The 19,820-nt window shown below is 38.9% G+C and overlaps 1 protein-coding gene across 1 annotated transcript in view; it reads right to left on the bottom strand.

Annotated features, from left to right (window-relative positions):
- LOC136850839 (uncharacterized) overlaps positions 1 to 16,774 on the bottom strand; it is an 18,680-nt gene extending 1,906 nt beyond the window's left edge. The window contains exons 1-2 of the mRNA XM_067124863.1: positions 16,709 to 16,774; positions 1 to 1,930 (exon numbers count right to left, since the gene is read on the bottom strand). The exon at positions 1 to 1,930 is cut by the window's left edge and continues 1,359 nt beyond it. Coding sequence (XP_066980964.1) covers positions 725 to 1,930; positions 16,709 to 16,774 — 1,272 coding nt within the window. The 3' untranslated portion in view covers positions 1 to 724. The remainder of the gene's footprint in view (positions 1,931 to 16,708) is intronic.
- Positions 16,775 to 19,820: the final 3,046 nt, after the last annotated feature.

The following is a 19,820-nucleotide window of genomic DNA, read 5'->3' as shown; positions in this document are numbered from 1 at the left end:
GATAAACAAATGAAGGGGAAAATGGACAGGGCTAACATTCTCCACAGGAATAACTCAACAAAAAAAAATGAAAAAAAAAAGGAAACTACACAGAACAACAACGAAGGATATTACTTCCTACTAAAGGGCGGGCCGCACCGCGGTGATTAAAAAAGGCAACGTTAAAATTCGTAAGGGCAGGAGTCTTGTGACTCAAGATTCGTAAAAAAAAAAGGAAAGATTAAATGCAAAAGTAAATAATATACGTAGAAAATGAAGGATAACAGAGTGAGGTATTTAGGATTTACTTCTTTATCTAACTTCCGTCGCCAACAGACGACGGTCAGAGCTAACTCTCAGCCCAAGGGCGGGGAAAAGAAACCCAAAGGGCGCGACCCCTTCAGGAAGAGCTGACACACCTGCCTTGTGCCCAAAGGACGGGCGTAAGGGCGTGCTACTTCCCACTCTGTCTCTCTTACTGCTTCAAAATAAAATTATTTATACATTTCAAAAGGGGATGATATCCCATATGTTAACTGCCGCTTGCGGTGATAAGTAAGGGAAAGTGTGAAGGAAAGATCGATAGAGAAGGATGAGGGATAGAAATTCCAAAAGAAAGGAAGAAGATAGCGGAAGGCCTTGACATCCTCTCCTGGATGAAAGGTGCCAAGACGTTCAAAGATGAAGAAGGGGGCCCTATGCCAGGTATGCACAGGGGCCAGAAGAGCTCGGGGCTCCTTGTGGACTACCTGCGATCGCCCACACCCGTGGTAACTCCGCCGCGAACCTCTCCTCCTTGGACCGTTGTCCTTGGCCGGGGAATCGGAGGGCCCGAGGCCAAAGGGCGGCAAGGGGTGCCATCTGGGTCAGCTGCTGCGACAACTGACCCAGGAATCTTGTTCGCCATCTCGGACATTAACCGGCGCAGATCGCAGAGTTCATCGGCCCAGGAAGGCGGGGCAGAATCATGACTCGCGGAAGAATCTGCGGCGGGCGGCGAGAGAGAGGGGACGGCCGGAGGGGGCGGGGTCGACTTGCTTGCAGGGGTGACCAGCTCAGGCACTGACATTGGCACTGGCGCTGGTGGCGATGTGGTGGTGGTCTCGTCTGTCTGGACGGACGGAGACTGGCACTGCTCAGTGCGCCGAAGGGGCACTGGCAGAGAAGCTGAAGGCCGAGATTCTCCTGAAGGGAGATCTGGCTGAGGCCTCGGCACTGGCACGGATGCCGTGCCGGGCACTGGACTCGGATTTGGATGATTTATTGGGGAATGGGGACCCCGGAATGGTGGTGGCTTGAAATGAGACGTAAAGTCTTGGCCCAGGAGGACGTCATAGTCTCCTGGAATGTGTTTCGCTACGGCGAGACGAAGGGTCCTGGCTCTGTGGGGTCGGGTGACCCTCAGTTGGACCGTAGGGAGGATCATTTTAAAATTGTTAATGCCCTCAATGGTGACGAGCTTGCGTCGGTCTATTATAGCTCCATAGGGAACTTTGTCCCTCCTTATGAGGGAAATTTGCGCGCCGGAGTCGTCAAATGCCTTGACCTGGCGTGCTGAGTATTTACCTCGAGGAGGTGCCACATAGATGGGACCCTCGGCAGGAGGGCCTAAGGACTCGGGATTCGTTACTGCCAGGGCGACGGCGGGAGTTCCTGCCTTATTATTTCTAGGGCATTTTGCCCATGAGGAAGAGTGGCCATAAACCTTGCACGCCGTGCAAAAGGTTTGGCTGAAATCTCTTCGCACTGCCCCGGTAGAGGGCGCAGGCGACTTATTAGGGGGCTGTCCGGGAGAGAGAGACGCGGGAGGTTTACTGCGGCATTGCTCCTTGGCATGCCCGATCTTTTTACAGAACCCGCACACGACGGGCTTCTGTGATTGCCCATTCTTCGGCGGAGGGGCACCCGATAGGTAGGCGGGTGGCGTAATTTTGCGCTGCAGCGAGCTCTCCTGGGGTGATGGGTGTCCCACAGATCCGCTATTCGGCAGCAATCAGCTAAGGTGGGGGCTCCTTCTCGGCGATGTGCGTGGCGAGGGCCGGCGGGGTGTAGAGTAGGAAGTTCTCTATTTGTATTTGTTCGATGGCATCGTTGAGGGTGGTAACCCCACGGCCTCGAACCATTTGGCACGGGCACGCTCGGACTTGTAGGCCCAGTCTGCCCAGGTTTGATTGGCCTCCTTCACTAGCCCGCGCCAGCGCCTCCTCCAGCGTTCAGGGGTTATCTCGTACGCCTTGGCAATAGTCTGGCGTACGACCTCCCAATTTTCCTGCTCCTCCGGCGGGAGGGCCCTGTAGGCAATCAGGGCCTTCCCTCCAAGGAACTTGCCCAACACCAGGGAGAGTTCGGCGGCACTCAGGGGGCAGGCCTTTAGCACTGTCTCGGCGCTGTCGAGCCACACCTCGGGCTCAGCCTCCGTCCACTTCGGCATGCAGGCGAGAGCCTGGCTGAAGGCACTCATCCCCTGGGGGGCAGGTGGAGGCGAAGGGCCACTCTGTTGCAGCATTGCGAGTTCATGGGCACGCTGCTTGTCCCTTTCTTCCCTCTCGGCTTCTTCTCGTTTCTCCTGGGCCAGTCTTTCTGCTGCGTCTCGTTTCTCCTGGGCTAGTCTTTCTGCCTCACGTTCCTGTCTCTCTGCTTCTCGTTCCTGCCGTGCGGCTTCGTCTCGTCTCTCCTGAGCCTGTCTTTCTGCTTCTCGTTCCTGCCGTGCGGCTTCGTCTCGTCTCTCCTGAGCCTGTCTTTCTGCTTCTACTTGTCTCTCCTGAGCCTGTCTTTCTGCCTGTATGGCGTCCATCCTCTCCTGTACCCAGTCTCTTAGTTCTCTCCCGGAAAGGCCGAGTTCCTTCCCTGAGGACATGAAGAACTTGAAATCCTCGCTCTGCTGAGACCGTGTCGACATTTTGCAGGCGGGAGAGGACGCTAGTAACACAGAATTAATTTCCCAGAGCTGTGGGAATCTTGGACACTTTTTCAAAGGACGTATGATTGGTCTCCCGGTTTACCGACGAAGAGGGCTGATTGGGGACGATGAATTAGCAAGGATTGGTCTCCCGATTTACCGACGAAGCGGGCTGATTGGGGACGATGAATTAGCAATGATTGGTCTCCCGGTTTACCGACGAAGCGGGCTGATTGGGGACGATGAATTAGCGATGATTGGTCTCCCGATTTACCGACAAAATGGGCTGATTGGGGACGATGAATTAGCAATGATTGGTCTCCCGGTTTACCGACGAAGCGGGCTGATTGGGGACGATGAATTTAGCAATGATTGGCCTCCCGATTTACCGACGAAGCGGGCTGATTGGGGACGATGAATTAGCGATGATTGGTCTCCCGATTTACCGACGGAGCGGGCTGATTGGGGACGATGAATTAGCAATGATTGGTCTCCCGATTTACCGACGAAGCGGGCTGATTGGGGACGATGAGTTAGCAATGATTGGTCTCCCGATTTACCGACGAAGCGGGCTGAGTGGGGACGATGAATTAGCGATGATTGGTCTCCCGATTTACCGACGGAGCGGGCTGATTGGGGACGATGAATTTAGCAATGATTGGTCTCCCGGTTTACCGACGAAGCGGGCTGATTGGGGACGATGAATTAGCAATGATTGGTCTCCCTATTTACCGACGAAGCGGGCTGATTGGGGACGATGAATTAGCGATGATTGGTCTCCCGATTTACCGACAAAATGGGCTGATTGGGGACGATAAGTTAGCAATTATTGGTCTCCCGATTTACCGACGGAGCGGGCTGATTGGGGACGATGAGTAGCAATGATTGGTCTCCCTATTTACCGACGAAGCGGGCTGATTGGGGACGATGAATTAGCGATGATTGGTCTCCCTATTTACCGACGAAGCGGGCTGATTGGGGACGATGAATTAGCAATGATTGGTCTCCCGATTTACCGACGAAGCGGGCTGATTGGGGACGATGAATTTAGCAATGATTGGTCTCCCTATTTACCGACGAAACGGGCTGATTGGGGACGATGAATTAGCGATGATTGGTCTCCCGATTTACCGACGAAACGGGCTGATTGGGGACGATGAATTAGCGATGATTGGTCTCCCGATTTACCGACGAAGCGGGCTGATTGGGGACGATGAATTAGCAATGATTGGTCTCCCTATTTACCGACGAAGCGGGCTGATTGGGGACGATGAATTAGCGATGATTGGTCTCCCTATTTACCGACGAAGCGGGCTGATTGGGGACGATGAATTAGCAATGATTGGTCTCCCGATTTACCGACGAAGCGGGCTGATTGGGGACGATGAATTTAGCAATGATTGGTCTCCCGATTTACCGACGAAGCGGGCTGATTGGGGACGATGAATTAGCAATGATTGGTCTCCCGGTTTACCGACGAAGCGGGCTGATTGGGGACGATGAATTAGCAATGATTGGTCTCCCGATTTACCGACGGAGCGGGCTGATTGGGGACGATGAATTAGCAATGATTGGTCTCCCGATTTACCGACGAAACGGGCTGATTGGGGACGATAAGTTAGCAATGATTGGTCTCCCAAGGTAACGACAAACGGGCTTACTTGGGGACTAGATTGGGATATATATTTAGGTCTCCCGAATTACCGACGAAACGGGCTCATTTGGGGACTGAAGGGAAAATGAATTGGTCTCACCAACTGACCGACGACACGGATTTATTGGGGACAAGAATAGAATATATGGGCGCCCGGGAATTTCCGCACAGACGACGTCTGATCAGCGAGGGCGCTAGTTTTACTGACTTATGGGAGAAGTGTAATTCTCAAGGGCAATTAGGTGGGTGGCCATCCCACATTCACAACAGATAGGCAACACACGCAGCCGTAGTAACAGCACAAAACAAACACACAAAAAAAACCCAGAACAATACAGAACATATAATGCCAGACCCCCAATAATGCAAAACAATTTGGTAGAGCGAAGCAAATCAAACAAACAAATGTTTTCCTAACTGGGCCATGGAATGGACGGTCAAGGCCGTCTGCGCCAAATGAATGAACGACGTAAACACGGTTGTTGACCCTTTTCGTCCTGGGCGTATAATATACGCTTTCGCTCCTATTTCTAAAACGAGAGAGAGAGAGGGGGTAAAAATGCGTCAGCAATGCTAATCTGACTTTCGAACACGTGGTTGACGTCGAGGTCTCGCGCTTATATCTAATGATTCGGTTTCGAAATCACTCGTTTCTACAGGAGGAATATGCGCACTATTCCTTTAATGATTTATCACCTGTATAACCTAATTGAATGGCATGCAAGCCGCGTGCAAAGGCTTCCAAAGCTAAGTTTTCGGCGATTTCTCTCTCGTTTTCCTCGGACATGCGCCCTACTATATAAAAAAATTCCTAGGACTAGTCACGTTTTCTACAGCGTCCTACGCTAAATAAACACAGTTTTACTTACGCAGAATTTCCTTGGCCTGTTGCGCTGGCTTTTCAAAGGTTCGTAATCTGTCTCGTATCCAGCTTAGCTGAGCTAATTGCTGATTTCACAAATTGCAACACAAACAACAAAGGGGAAGAGGGGGGGGATGCAATCATTACGAGAATCACTGGTCAGGTCGCCATTTTTATATGTTTCCTGGTGCAGGTGGATCTTATGACTCCACAATTATTACTTTACCCGAAAATGGCCTTGTAAGATACCCAGGACATATAAAACAAACAAAAAAAAGAAGTACACGGAGCGGAGGGCTCTTCACTAGGGGAAGTGCGTGAAACACGTGGATATAAAAATAGTTATATTTGATAGCACACAAGGTCAAAAGGAAAATTAACTGAAAATACGGTAAATTACTGCCGTAGTAGTCCTCCCTAAGGGGGGGGAGCTTGGGAATGCCAGGAACACGGACCAAGGATAATTCTGCTACAGGCGTCTTTCTGAAACGATATTTGGACCCACGTTACACATCTAATGCTGCTGAATTTGGGGATTGAATTACTCGGGGGTGCACTGAAGGCGCCAACAGACTCCCCGAGGCGTTACTTATGACTCAGAGGAAAGAAGCTGTGAACACGTGGGCCTGGCTTGAACCAAGGAATATCAGGGAACACAAAGTTATAGGCCCAGAGATTAATAAATGCAAAAGGGCTAAGTAATCGTGACTAGCAACTCGTTTTGGGTACATTACCACATTTGTAGGGGCGCAGGGATGACGACGTCTTCTGCCGAGAAACACGTGGGAGCGTGGACAAATGGTAGCCTCCTCTCCAAGGTATTTCTTCAAGTCGTAGATTGGGGCGGAAAAGGGGCGCCCTTGGGATGATGAAAAGGCCGCCGTTTAATGTCAGCTCGCGTTTGGAAGACTTGCAATCCCCCTTGCAGTCTTCTAAGGCCACGTGGAATGGAACACGGGGCACACAGGGCGGCGATGGGATCCACGTGGCGGCGAGCGGAAGAGGAGGGCAGGGGTAACGGCCCAAGACTGGACTTGTTCTCGGCTTAAACTAGCGGGCGCGTGTGGGGAGGGCTGCCTTCGCCCTGACCTTTTATTGCTTCTGGACTGGGGTAGGGGGCCGATGTCCTGACCCAGGGCACGCTGCTATCTCATAGAAAATGGTATTTTCATCTTTCTGTACCAAAGAAAACGGTGCAAAGCAGATTACTGGTCCCCAACAATTATATTTTCTCTGAGCCCTTATTTCCCCCGACCTTCAAAGGTTCAAACCAACCCAAAGCAGGGAAGGAGAAGAGTTTCTAGCTTATTTTATGCTACTCTTTACAATATATACACATATATATATATATATATACATATATATATATATATATATATATATATATATATATATATATATTTTATATATATGTATATATATGTATGTATATGTATATGTATATATATGTATGTATTTATGTATATATTTATATTTATATATATATATATAATCCTTCATACTATCAGTAACAACGTCCATGATCTCATAAACCCCTGAAACGACGGGAGAGAGCCATAAGTTCTGGAATTATTGAAATGTCCTATAGGGTTTACGAACTTCTGTATAAATAGGATACAGATATCAAATCTCTCTCCCATATGATACTGAGCCTTTTATAGTTCTTCTATAACTTTTTTATAGAAGATTAAAACACTGTTTTGGCCTCGTTAAAATTGACGGTTGACAAAAGCAACGACACTTCAATGTTATAGGAGATTTAGCTAGATAGTAGATAGAGAATAGGTTAGTGAGTAATCTCTCTCTCTCTCTCTCTCTCTCTCTCTCTCTCTCTCTCTCTTGTATGTCAAATTCGCTCTCCCATATTAGCACATTGGATATTCATTCACTCGCTTATGATACAGTAAGCTTCATGGTATCACTAAATTGACTTGCCTATATTTCATTGTTTCAATTTTCTAAACTGGCGTTTCACTTCGATAGGTGGTTGAGACTAAAACAGAGATAAACTTTCACGTATTGCTAAATGTTGGTAAATATAGTTCAGCTATTTTCTTTTTTATAAAAAAGGACTAAAAACTAATGTACCAACACTAAACACCCAATCGTCGTCCAGACAACTGTTTATAGCATAACTGCCTGTTTGTTTACTCTCCACGTTCGTTGTAGGTTTCTTTCGTTTGTTTATTTCCTCCCTGTCTTTCTAGTCACTTTTTAGCTCTTGCCTTGGTAGGTGTTCCTTTCAAGTTCTTGTTTTAATTTTTTTGTAGTTGTAAATTTAAAAAAAAAAAAAAATTTTTAAAGAAGCTTTTCCCATTGTGGAAGTGACATTTTAAGTATTTATTGTCTGTAATTTCCAGCCTTGAGGATGCATCATGTGATGTGAAACGTTGGCCGAATAAACTTGTTCTTGTAAGAGACATGCGTGCCTTTACCTCTTCAACCTGAGATGTTTGTCGGGTCTGTTTCCCCTCAAGATGCTTCTTCTATATATATATATATATATATATATATATATATATATATATATATATATATATATATATATATATATATATATATATATATATATATATATATATATATATATATATATATATATATATATATATATATATATATATATATATATATATATTTATATATATGTATATGTATATATATGTGTGTGTATTTACATACATTATATATATATATATATATATATATATATATATATATATATATATATATATATATATATATATATATATTTATATATATATGTGTGTGTTTATATATATATATGTATGTATGTATGTATGTATGTATGTATGTATGTATGTATGTATGACAAAAGGAAATTCTTGTTACTATAAAGAAGAAATTCCAACATATTTATGAACGTGATCACGAGTGTACATTTTTAGGATTAAACTTTCAATAACCACAATAAAAGAAATTATTGTCAACGCAACTAGTGGAATATGCTATACATTTCTTGACACATCTTTCAAGATGCTTCAGAGAACCTTTAAACTAAAGCTTAAGAAAGATATAGACCTCTCATTGTTGTATATTCCTGCGCAGATCAGAATTTCCAGGAAGTTTAATTTATTCCCAACTCAGCTCCTCCGAGTCTCGATGTGAAGTTTGATTATGTTACAGAATCTGATGTTCGCATTTGTATTTTCTGAGAAGTGTTATAATATAAACTCAGCCCATTTTTTTATCTTTAATATACCAAGAAATAATCAAATCAGCTATATATACTGTATATATATATATATATATATATATATATATATATATATATATATATATATATATATATATGTGTGTGTGTGTGTGTGTGTGTGTGTGTGTGTGTGTATACACACATAATCAGAACTGAGTCCAACCTTCCTCTTCATCTCCTGTATTTAAGGCCAGTCAGTCAGTGGCCTGAATAATTCAGAATGAAACGAATCAGCGTGCAAGAAAGAATTCAGAGCCATTCGAGAAGCGACAGTTTCACGACAGCTGAAAGAAATCACACTCACTCATAACAGCGACGCCATTGAACGAAAACATTCCGGATGAAAGCAGAGGCTGCCATATTAATTCTGAAACCGTGAGACGGAAATATTGTTTTTTCATATAAATGTGAATTGAGATCTGAAACTATATCTTCATTAGATACTGATTATCTGTTTATTTATTCATTTGTTAATTATTTTTCTCTTTTATTTAGTGATCTCTTCTTTCTGTATTTCTTTTACTTCTTTATAATGAACATACTATTTGGAAGCTTGAATTTCAAGTCCGTGGCCCTTTTTGTGGACTTGTTCCATATGAATAGGGTTAATATTCTAAATAATAATAATAATAATAATAATTTTTAATGACACATTGTAAGATATATGATAACAGTAACATGATAATTTAGACTGAGTGTTAAGCATCCGGTTCACGCAAGTCCTTTTGGGATGGGGCTGCTAGCCCTATAGGCTACTCTACTCTATCCTGATTTAAATCCACCAGTTTTCATACTAATTCAGACAATTCAACTGATTTATTTAACAGAATGCACTGACACTAACGGATATATGCGCCCTGCAATTGTTTCAAAGTTCTTGTTGACTGCCTAATTTGCTTGATAGAGTATGTACAGTACACCCAATAGGGACACAGTTGGGTTATTTTTTCCTATAGTTTAATTATTGTTAATTTTACATTTCTCTTTATCACATCAGAGAGAAAATACGTTTAAAATTAAGATTTACATTGTTCTTGTTTATAATCGTTTGATGAATGTCCTAATTATACAAATTTTCTTTCTTCCTATACAATAATCGAAATTCCGACTATATTCTTATGTTTAATTCTGAGACATATATAAATCAGATAAGTAAGTATAAGCGACTTCAAGCCGATCATTCGGAGGGTAATGGCAATCCCACGCTTTCAGCCAACAAGGTATACCCCTCAAAAACCTCGGATTTATGCTCCGTTTCAGTGTTCTACTTCATCTTCGTCAAACAAAACCTAAAACATATCATTATCCACAACCATATAATTTAATGTCTTCCCTGATCACGTAATTGTGATGAAATGCCTACGCTTTGGGTTTTAAGAGTTTTGCTTGAATGATGACAAGAAGGCTTCATTTTCTCCTCGAAAGCATTTCAGATCAGCGCTGATTCAGGATTTAGGGAGATTTAAGAGTTGCAGGAGGTATGTGAGGCGTTTTTCAGCATGCTTCATTATTTGGATGTGAGGTTAGTGGAGAAAATTTTTAATGTATACGTATATATATATATATATATATATATATATATATATATATATATATATATATATATATATATGTATGTATATATATATATATATATATATATATATATATATATATATATATATATATATATATATTAACTTCATTACTTACACAATTGTTCTGTGCATTAATACAATTAGTGGCAGGACGTATGTTGAAACTGGAAACTGGATGGTATCCATCCAGTCTCAATGAAGTCCCTGTCAGTAATATATATATATATATATATATATATATATATATATATATATATATATATATATATATATATATATATATATATATATATATATATAACACATATATATATAAATATTATAAATATATATGTGTGTGTTTTTGTGTGTGTATGCGTTTGTGTGTGTGTGTGTGTTGTTTTCGATACAGAGCAGAAACAGTGGTACAATCATAAGAGAAACAGGTGGTATTTTATTTCAATAATATTAACCTTATGTTTCCATTTATGTTTCTATATCTGTCTATCTATCTATCTATCTGTCTATCTATGCGTATGTGTGTGTGTGTGTATACCACGAATGTGTGGGTTTGTCTTTGTAAGAGAAAAGGCTAAGACACAGAAACAGAGATGGGAAAATAAGAGAGAAATAAAAATATGGTGATTGATTTTGGTTCCAGGAATTCTAGGCAGACTTATAAATTGCTGTCGGAAGGAAAGATCAAAGGGAATAAAAACGCAAAGCAATTTGCGTTGTGTTTTGAGATCATTTTGCACCAAGTATTACGTTTTCGTGGAATAAAATAAATGAGTTAATTGGTGCAACAACTTGCATTTTGCATTTCATTTTTCTTTCAAAACAGGGCAGTTAAATTCTTTTTATCATATGTTTATAATTAGTTAAGATATTTTCCACCGTCGGTCTATAAATGTGATTCAATCAAAGGGTTTTAGGGGTAAAAACGAACCTTTGAACATATTAATTAGACCTGAAATTTATGTATGCATACCTGTATAGTATTTCGGAACGAGAACCTTACGTAATTATACTAGTGTTGTGCTTATTAATTTACTAATATTGTGTCACCTTTTAATCATTATTAATCCGGTTTGTTTACCTTAAACCAACGTAACATTCTTGTGTATTTATAAATATAAACACTATGAATGAGTCCGGCAACTTGCTTTTCATAAGGGAAAATTAAGTAGAACAACGGGGGTTAGGAGGTTGGAGGTTGGTGTTGTGACGGGGGGGTGTTCGTGGTTGATTCTCTTAATATCTCAAAGGAAATTTTCGTTGTAAAAACATTAATAAAATTCCTTTTGTGTGAATAGGTGACTTTCCTCTGTAAACATCGAGGCTGATTTACCTCAGAAATCTTGATTTGCTCAAATCATTTTGCACGGCTTTTTAATGACAGTTTAACGTCTCAATAAAGAAAGGACCTGCAAAACGGTAAATTTAAGAAATAGTGAGGAAATTTGTTTGTGGTAACAATGTCCTTACTAATAATTACTATTCTTACATATTCTATAATTTTGTTTTGATAAATGTGATAGACAGACAAAATATGTATTTGATACCTTGCTTCCTTTTTCATAGCAGCAAATCCATTACCAATGCTATGCCACTTTACAATAGCCAGTAGATATCATGCACCCCTCCTAAAAGAGAGAGAGAGAGAGAGAGAGAGAGAGAGAGAGAGAGAGAGAGAGAGAGAGAGAGAGAGAGAGAGAGAGAGAGAGATTATATTTTTATAATTCATGATGTTTAAATATTCAAAATCAAATTCGAGTTCATTTAATGGATATGTGTTAGAGAGAGAGAGAGAGTTAAAATTTTATTCATTCATGCTGTTAAATATTCAAATCAATGTCAGATTCACATAACGTGTTTATGTGTCCGTGTCTGTAAGAGAGAGAGAGAGAGAGAAAGAGAGAGAGAGAGAGAGAGAGAGGCAAATGCAATTAAGGGTCCTGATTACTCCGGCTTTTGTTAAATGTGGTTCCTGCGGCACATCAAAGGCTTCCTTTAGTTGGGGAGGAATCCACTTTTGAGGGTGTTCGAAGATTTCCTTCAGGACCCAACGGTGTCTGTGTTGGTCTCAGTATACAGTGGTTCGTCAATATGCAGCACAATTATTATTATTATTATTAATTATTATTATTATTATTATTATTATTATTATTATTATTCAGAAGGTGAACCCTATTCTCATGGGCCATCATATTTTTTGTATATCGGAATTATTACATTGTGAGGAATTTTGAAAATATACAAATATATAACCCTACTGATACCATGTTTATAAATAACATGAACGATTATTATTATTATTATTATTATTATTATTATTATTATTATTATTATTATTATTATTATTATTATTATTATTATTATTCGGATGGTGAACCCTATTCTCATGGGCCACCTTATTTTTGTATATCGGAATTATTACATTGTGAGGAATTTTGAAAGTATACAAATAAATAACCCTACTGATACCATGTTTATAAATCACATGAGCAATTCTTGTCATTATTATTATTATTATTATTATTATTATTATTATTATTATTATTATTATTATTATTATTATTATTATTCGGATGGTGAACCCTATTCTCATGGGCCATCTTATTTTTTGTATATCGGAATTATTACATTGTGGGGAATTTTGAAAATAAACAAATATATAACCCTACTGATACCATGTTGATAAATAACATGAACAATTATTATTATTTTTATTATTATTATTATTATTATTATTATTATTATTATTATTATTATTATTATTATTATTATTATTATTATTATTATTATTATTCGGAAGGTGAACCCTATTCTCATGGGCCATCTTATTTTTTGTATATCGGACTTATTACATTATGAGGAATTTTGAAAATATACAAATATATAACCCTACTGATATCATGTTTGTAAAAATATGAACAATTATTATTATTATTATTATTATTATTATTATTATTATTATTATTATTATTATTATTATTATTCAGGAGATGAACCCTATTCATATGGAATAAGCCGAGAGGGGCCAATGACTTGAAATTCAAGCTTCCAAAGAATACGGTGTTCATTAGAAAGACGCAACAGAAGGCGATGAGAGATCTAGAAAGAACAGATCACCTATTAGAAATGAACATAAAAACTAACAAATCAATAAATAAATAAATAAAAATGTGTGAATCTGAAGTTTAGATATCTGCTTATCTCTACGCATACAGACGATATAAGCAAGTTAAGTATACCTTAGTTTAACCAGACCACTGAGCTGATTAACAGCTCTCCTAGGGCTGGCCCGAAGGATTAGACTTATTTTACGTGGCTAGGAACCAGTTGGTTACCTAGCAACGGGACCTACAGCTTATTGTGGATTCCGAACCACATTATAGCGAGAAATGAATTTCTATAACCAGAAATAAATTCCTCTAATTCTTCATTAGACGGCCGGAGACTCGAACTCGGGCCTAGCGAGTGCTAGCCCGCAACTCTATCGACTCTCCCAACGAAGAACTTTACAGACGATATATATTAAACGTAAATGAACGAATGCTTGTCCAGCCGTTTGTGATTACTGTTGACTTGAATCTGCTCCATAAGGTAATCCTGGTCTCATCTTTTGCTATATACATCCAGTACTTCACGTTCGTATCTATTCTCAAGTGGACCTAAGAATATAACTAATGACAATTTTGAGTACTGGCAGCATCACTCGACTAACATTAGACTTCGGGTAAAATGTGTAGATCCTGACCTGTCACAAAATTTGGATGTTTGATTTATAGGTTTGGCAACAAATTATATGAAAGAAAAACTAGAAAGTTAGCTACTTGAAGACCGGCCACCCACTCCCCCCCCACCCCCTTACATTTTATGAAGTTATTAGGGAAAATATACTTCACTTTAAATTTCACCTCGTTTATAATATACTGATTTTTTTTCTTTTTACGAAGAATTATTTCTACCTCATCTCAGAAACAGGTCGTTCTGAAAACCACAGATTTCAGAGATAGCAGTCTGCGCTATCCTTGATTCGCAGAAATTCTGTGAGACGTTACCAGTTTGCATACTATGTATTGAAAAAGACGGTTTAAATTATAAGAAATATTGAGATGCAAGGAGGTTATTATTATTATTATTATTATTATTATTATTATTATTATTATTATTATTATTATTATTATTATTATTATTATTATTATTATTCAAAACATGAACCCTATTCATATGGCCCAACCCACAGGTTCTACTGACTTGAAATTCAAGCTCCCAACGATTATAGTGTAGTGTTTATTTGAAATAAGTAACTGAAGGTAACAGGAAATACAGAAAAAAGAGATCACTTATTAGAAAAGAAAAATAGATTAACAAGATGAGTAAAAAGTTTAGGACAAATGTTTATAATTTCCTGAGGCACACTGAAGGCTGGAGGACGATAGATAGATAAAAAAAAGTCTGTATATATTGAGGCTATTTAATTAGGGCTTAGGGTGTTTAGACTCTAACTAATTAACAATCTGTTCTGTAATATACAGTTTCTGAGCCGTGGAAATTTGCTGTATCAAACGTTCATCTTTAATTTAGATTTTAAAAAGTGGAAATTGCTGTAATAGCTGCTTAGTTTTTTCTAGTGCAACCCCACACGTGTGCCTACACGCCTGAGAGAGAGAGAGAGAGAGAGAGAGAGAGAGAGAGAGAGAGAGAGAGAGAGAGAGAGAAGTAAAAGTGACCATTACTTCAAGTCTTAATGAATGGCAACCCACTGGGAAGGTAATCGAAGCTCGTTTCAACTTTCTCTCCTGATCCAGGAAAGGATTTCAAAGTTTGTGGCGCGTAAATCACAGTTCTGGTCACACACACACACACACACACACACACATATATATATATATATATATATATATATATATATATATATATATATATATATATATATATATATATATATATATATATATATATATATATATATATATATATATATAAATATATATATAAATATATAAATATATATATATATATATAATATATATATATATATATATATATATATATATATATATATATATATATATATATATATATATATATATATATATATATATATATATATATATATATATATATATATATATATATATATATATATATATGTATGTATGCATATGCAGATTTCGTTGAATTTCACAATACTTTCTAAATCTTCTACGCTCTTCCCAATGTAGTTGATGGATAAAGAAACGAAGATTAACTCCTTGCTTCATTTCCTTGGAACATAGCGCCTCAGCAGATGTTCCATCACTCGCCGTGACCTCTTAAAAGTGTACTACATGATCTTTTGCTGTTGTTGTTTCAGATTTAGCTGGACTTGTGCCAGCACGGGCTCTTGCTCCCAGAACAGCCCGTAGAGTACATGATCTTCGCCTTCTGTTGTTTTGTTACATTATGCGGACGGAATTGTAGCCTTCATAAACATTATCAATACATTTCAGTACAATACAATGAATAAAGTACAATAAAATAGCTTTCCTAGATTTTAAGTTGTGCAAAAGTAACAAATTACAAGAATGTTTACAATAACATGAAATTTTCTAAGTGAACTATAATGAATACAAAAACCACTTGTTTTGGTTGTTATGGCAACAGACGAAAGATTTAAACAGGATAGTGACAGGGATGGGTACGGACTAGGAGAGAGAGAGGGAGAGGAAGATGGAGAGAGAGACTAGAGAGAGAGAGAGAGAGGTAATTCAAGGAATATATATATATATATATATATATATATATATATATATATATATATATATATATATATATATATATATATATATATGTATCTATATATCATACAATTCTTCTCCCTTATACACGGTATTCTATTTCTTATAATAATTTGGTCCTAGTATTTTTTCTATTTTAGACTGAAAAAAAATATATATTCAGCATTAATTCATTTTTATTGTTGATGTCAGGGATTAAATTCTTTCGTTTCGTTATCCAGGATAGGATACAGAACACCAAGTTATATATATTCACATATATATATATATACATATATATATATATATATATATATATATATATATATATATATATATATATATATATATATATATATATATACATATATGTATTGGTGCCCGCATTTGGTAGCAGATGTATCTTTTCAGCTCAACCCCGCAAGCACTTACGCATGTGTGTGAATGGCCTAAATACAAGCAATAAATTTTAGATTAAGCTTGACGCGATTCTTATCAGCCCTACTTGTTTAATTTTCATCTTTTTAGAATCTGTATAACTTTAATACAAAAGAAGAGAGACAACTGCTAAACGTTGACATAATTTCTGAGGATTATTTTTATAAATGGTTGCCATTTCTTCCATCTTTACCAAGCAACACTTTCTAGATTCTAATTAGTCCTAGACTGGACTGACTCAGACATTTTGGCCAATGCGAACAGAGGTTAGAGGGAAGCTGGAAGAGATCTGAATTCCTTCCTCAGCAAATCGAGGGGAAATATCCGATGCAAACTCCATTTTTCTTTTCAGATAAACTGAGTTGCTCTGCTCTACGTCTCTCGGAATCTCGTTCATTCATCGTTTGCGAAGGTTTGTGTCCCTTCTGTGTTTGGTAGCGTTCTTGCAAAGCGTTCCTCCAAAGCCTGCTTTCTCCTTGTGCGTCAGTTTATTTATTGCTTGCATCAACGTTTGTACTCGTTTGCATGGGGATTCTTGTCAGTCATATTCAGGAATTCGAGGACGGCGTCTGCTTTGCGTGCTGAGGAGGTGATTTTCTTCGACCGGAAGATTGTCTCCGCCCTGAAGAACCAAGCTTCTGGGTTGTGGGGCGTGAATGGGGGTGGCGGCGACGGCGTCGTTGGAGAGGCTAGTATCGTTGGGGCTGGCGGGGCTGGACATCTCCGTGGTCACCAATGTAGCGAAGGCGTGAGTAAGACGCTGCATCTACAAACTTATTCATTTATTCAAATTGTTTAAGATTAAGCCAGCCTTGTGCTGGCACGGGCTCTTGCTCCTGTAGCAGGCCGTAAATTTATTCCAACAGCAAAAGAGATAGGCCAATAGCTCTTGCGAGCGGAAATGTAGTACCTGACACTAGGCGAACAAAACAGAGGTCAGAGTACAATCAACCGTGTTTGTTGGAGGATGGAAAGATGTACATAAATCAACATACAAGACACGAATGAAGTTTTGATACATATAGCTGGAATGCTGACATTGTAATGCTTGCGGTGAGATGACACATTTAACATAACAATAATATGGATGAGAATACATGTACAAAGGATGCGTGACATCCGCTGTGTTTCTTGTATGCGTGCGCTTGGCGCGCGGAGATCTTGTGAGGAGATTAGCCGGCCAGGCAAGATGGACGGTGTGTGGGTACGTGAGGGACCCTACGAACTTTCGTCGAATCTGAAAACAATATTGTATAATATTCATCTTAAAGGTCATTACGAAAGCACACTGATCATTAGAATTCAACCTCATGTTCGCCTGCCACCCAGCAACAAATTAGGACGTTTCCAAGTGCCACCCAGAATGTGATTAGCTTGCTTCTTGTTCTGTGACCTGCTGAGGGAAAGCAAAGGTGGTTGCCTTAAAATCATTTGAACGTTCAGCATTTGACAAGCTTGTTAACCTTGAAGGCACAGATGTGCTTGGAATAAATTTCTCGGGAGTGCATCGAATGCATTCGATATTTATCGATGCAACGTTCTGTCAGTTTGAAGGATATGTCGGCTCATCATTATTCCAAATGCAGCCATCAAATAACTCGAGCAAGTTCTATTAAAGTTAGTGCTGCTCTCTCATAAATTTTTTTTTTTTTTTTTTTGCTTTCTTGTGTAAGTTGCTTTCTTAAAACTGTTTAGAAACCTTGGGATGACTTTGGAATAAATTTTAAAAGTTTTGGAATCCCCCGCTTTCATTTTCACGTGAGGATCTCTTATCTACTTCAATTAAGGAACCACTTTGGCAATACAAGACATATAGAATCTACTGGTCACTTTTTTACAAGACACGTACGTCAATGTAATAGCCATAACGCTTTGCATCTTCGCTTGAACTGTTGAGGTTCCATTTGCTAAAAATAAAGATAAGGCACTTGCAGTAATTTTTCTCTAAAGATGATGGCTTGGAACCCTTAATACTCATGTGGGGAGAAATTGGCCCAGGAACATTTAATTCTCTTTGTTGGAAATAACAAAAAAAAGCAAGCACACACATTTACATTTAGAAATCCTCCATTAAGTTGAGGTCTTTCAGTTCCTCACATGTTTCCGGTTACGAGACCTCTACCGGCGTATAAATGGACAGGTAGATTCTTAGAAGATTTTACTGTTGATAACCAAAACAATATTTCACTATCCAACAAAACAAAATCTTAAAGAAACTGTCTGTTTATCAGGGAGCAGAGGACCAAAGCACTGGTCATGAACCACGAAGAAGTCGGTTCTCAGTTTCGTCAAGTTCTGGAAAAGGAGGAGTTGTTGGCCCTTGCAGCTAGAATAAAGGACAACCAGCCCTATTGCCTAGAATTATGCAGTGGATCCTTTTCTGATGTTTTGACATTCTTTTCTAATGAATTAAGGTTCATATTCAGCTGAAACATATCATTCATTCCCCTAACTTTGTTGTTATTTATCTGACTGGAGCCAAGTATGTCCATGAGTTTGCAAGTCCGGTCGATTTCCTAATTTGAATATTTTTCCCGTAACTTCTGATCGTAAACAGACTCTTCTCGTGTGTTTGTTATCTTTCTGAATAAATAGCATAGCAAATGTCATGCATCTGCTTTGATAGCATTATTATTATTATTATCATTATTATTAATCAGAAGTTGAACTATATTCATATGGAACAAGCCCACAGGGGCCATTAACTTGATATTCAATCTTCCAAAGAATATGGTGTCAATTAGAAAGAAGTAACAGAAGGTAATGGGAAATACAGAAGGAGGAGATCTCCTATATAAACAATAAATTAAGAAATTGATAAATAAATCGATCAAAATGTTACTAAATTATTAACATACAAGGAGAATTGTATTAGGGTGGTAATACATTGCAACTGAGCCAAGAAAGGAGAGCCTTCATAAGATTTAGGTACTGACCACTGAAACATTCAGCTCTCGTCTTTCCCCATTTTAGTTTTTTGTAGAGGAAAACTATTGTGCCAGCTTTGTCTGTCCGTCTATACTTTATTCTGGCTGCACGTTTTCTGTCCGCCCTCAGATCTTAAAAACTACTGATACTGAGGGCTGTAAATTGGTATGTTGATCATCCACCCTCCAATCATCAAACGTACCAAATTGAAGTCCTCTAGCATCAGTAGTTTTTTATTTTATTTAAGGTTAAAGTTAGCCATAATTGTGCTTCTGGCAACGATATAGGATAGGCCACCACAGGGCCGTAGTTAAAGTTCCATGGGCTGCGGCTCATACAGCATTATACCGAAACCACCGAAAGATAGATCTATTTTCGGTGGCCTTGATTCTATGTATGCTGTACTGGCTGTACAGAACTCGATTGAGCCGAAGAAGATTCAGCGCATTATTTACTTGTTTGTAAACAGCCTGAGTGGTCTTACTTTTTCTGAAACAGGTGTCCAGCAGGCATGAAGGT

The sequence above is a fragment of the Macrobrachium rosenbergii genome, chromosome 3 (assembly GCF_040412425.1).
Source record: "Macrobrachium rosenbergii isolate ZJJX-2024 chromosome 3, ASM4041242v1, whole genome shotgun sequence".
NCBI classification, from domain to species: domain Eukaryota; kingdom Metazoa; phylum Arthropoda; class Malacostraca; order Decapoda; family Palaemonidae; genus Macrobrachium; species Macrobrachium rosenbergii.
This window is presented reverse-complemented; position numbering and strand designations above follow the sequence as displayed.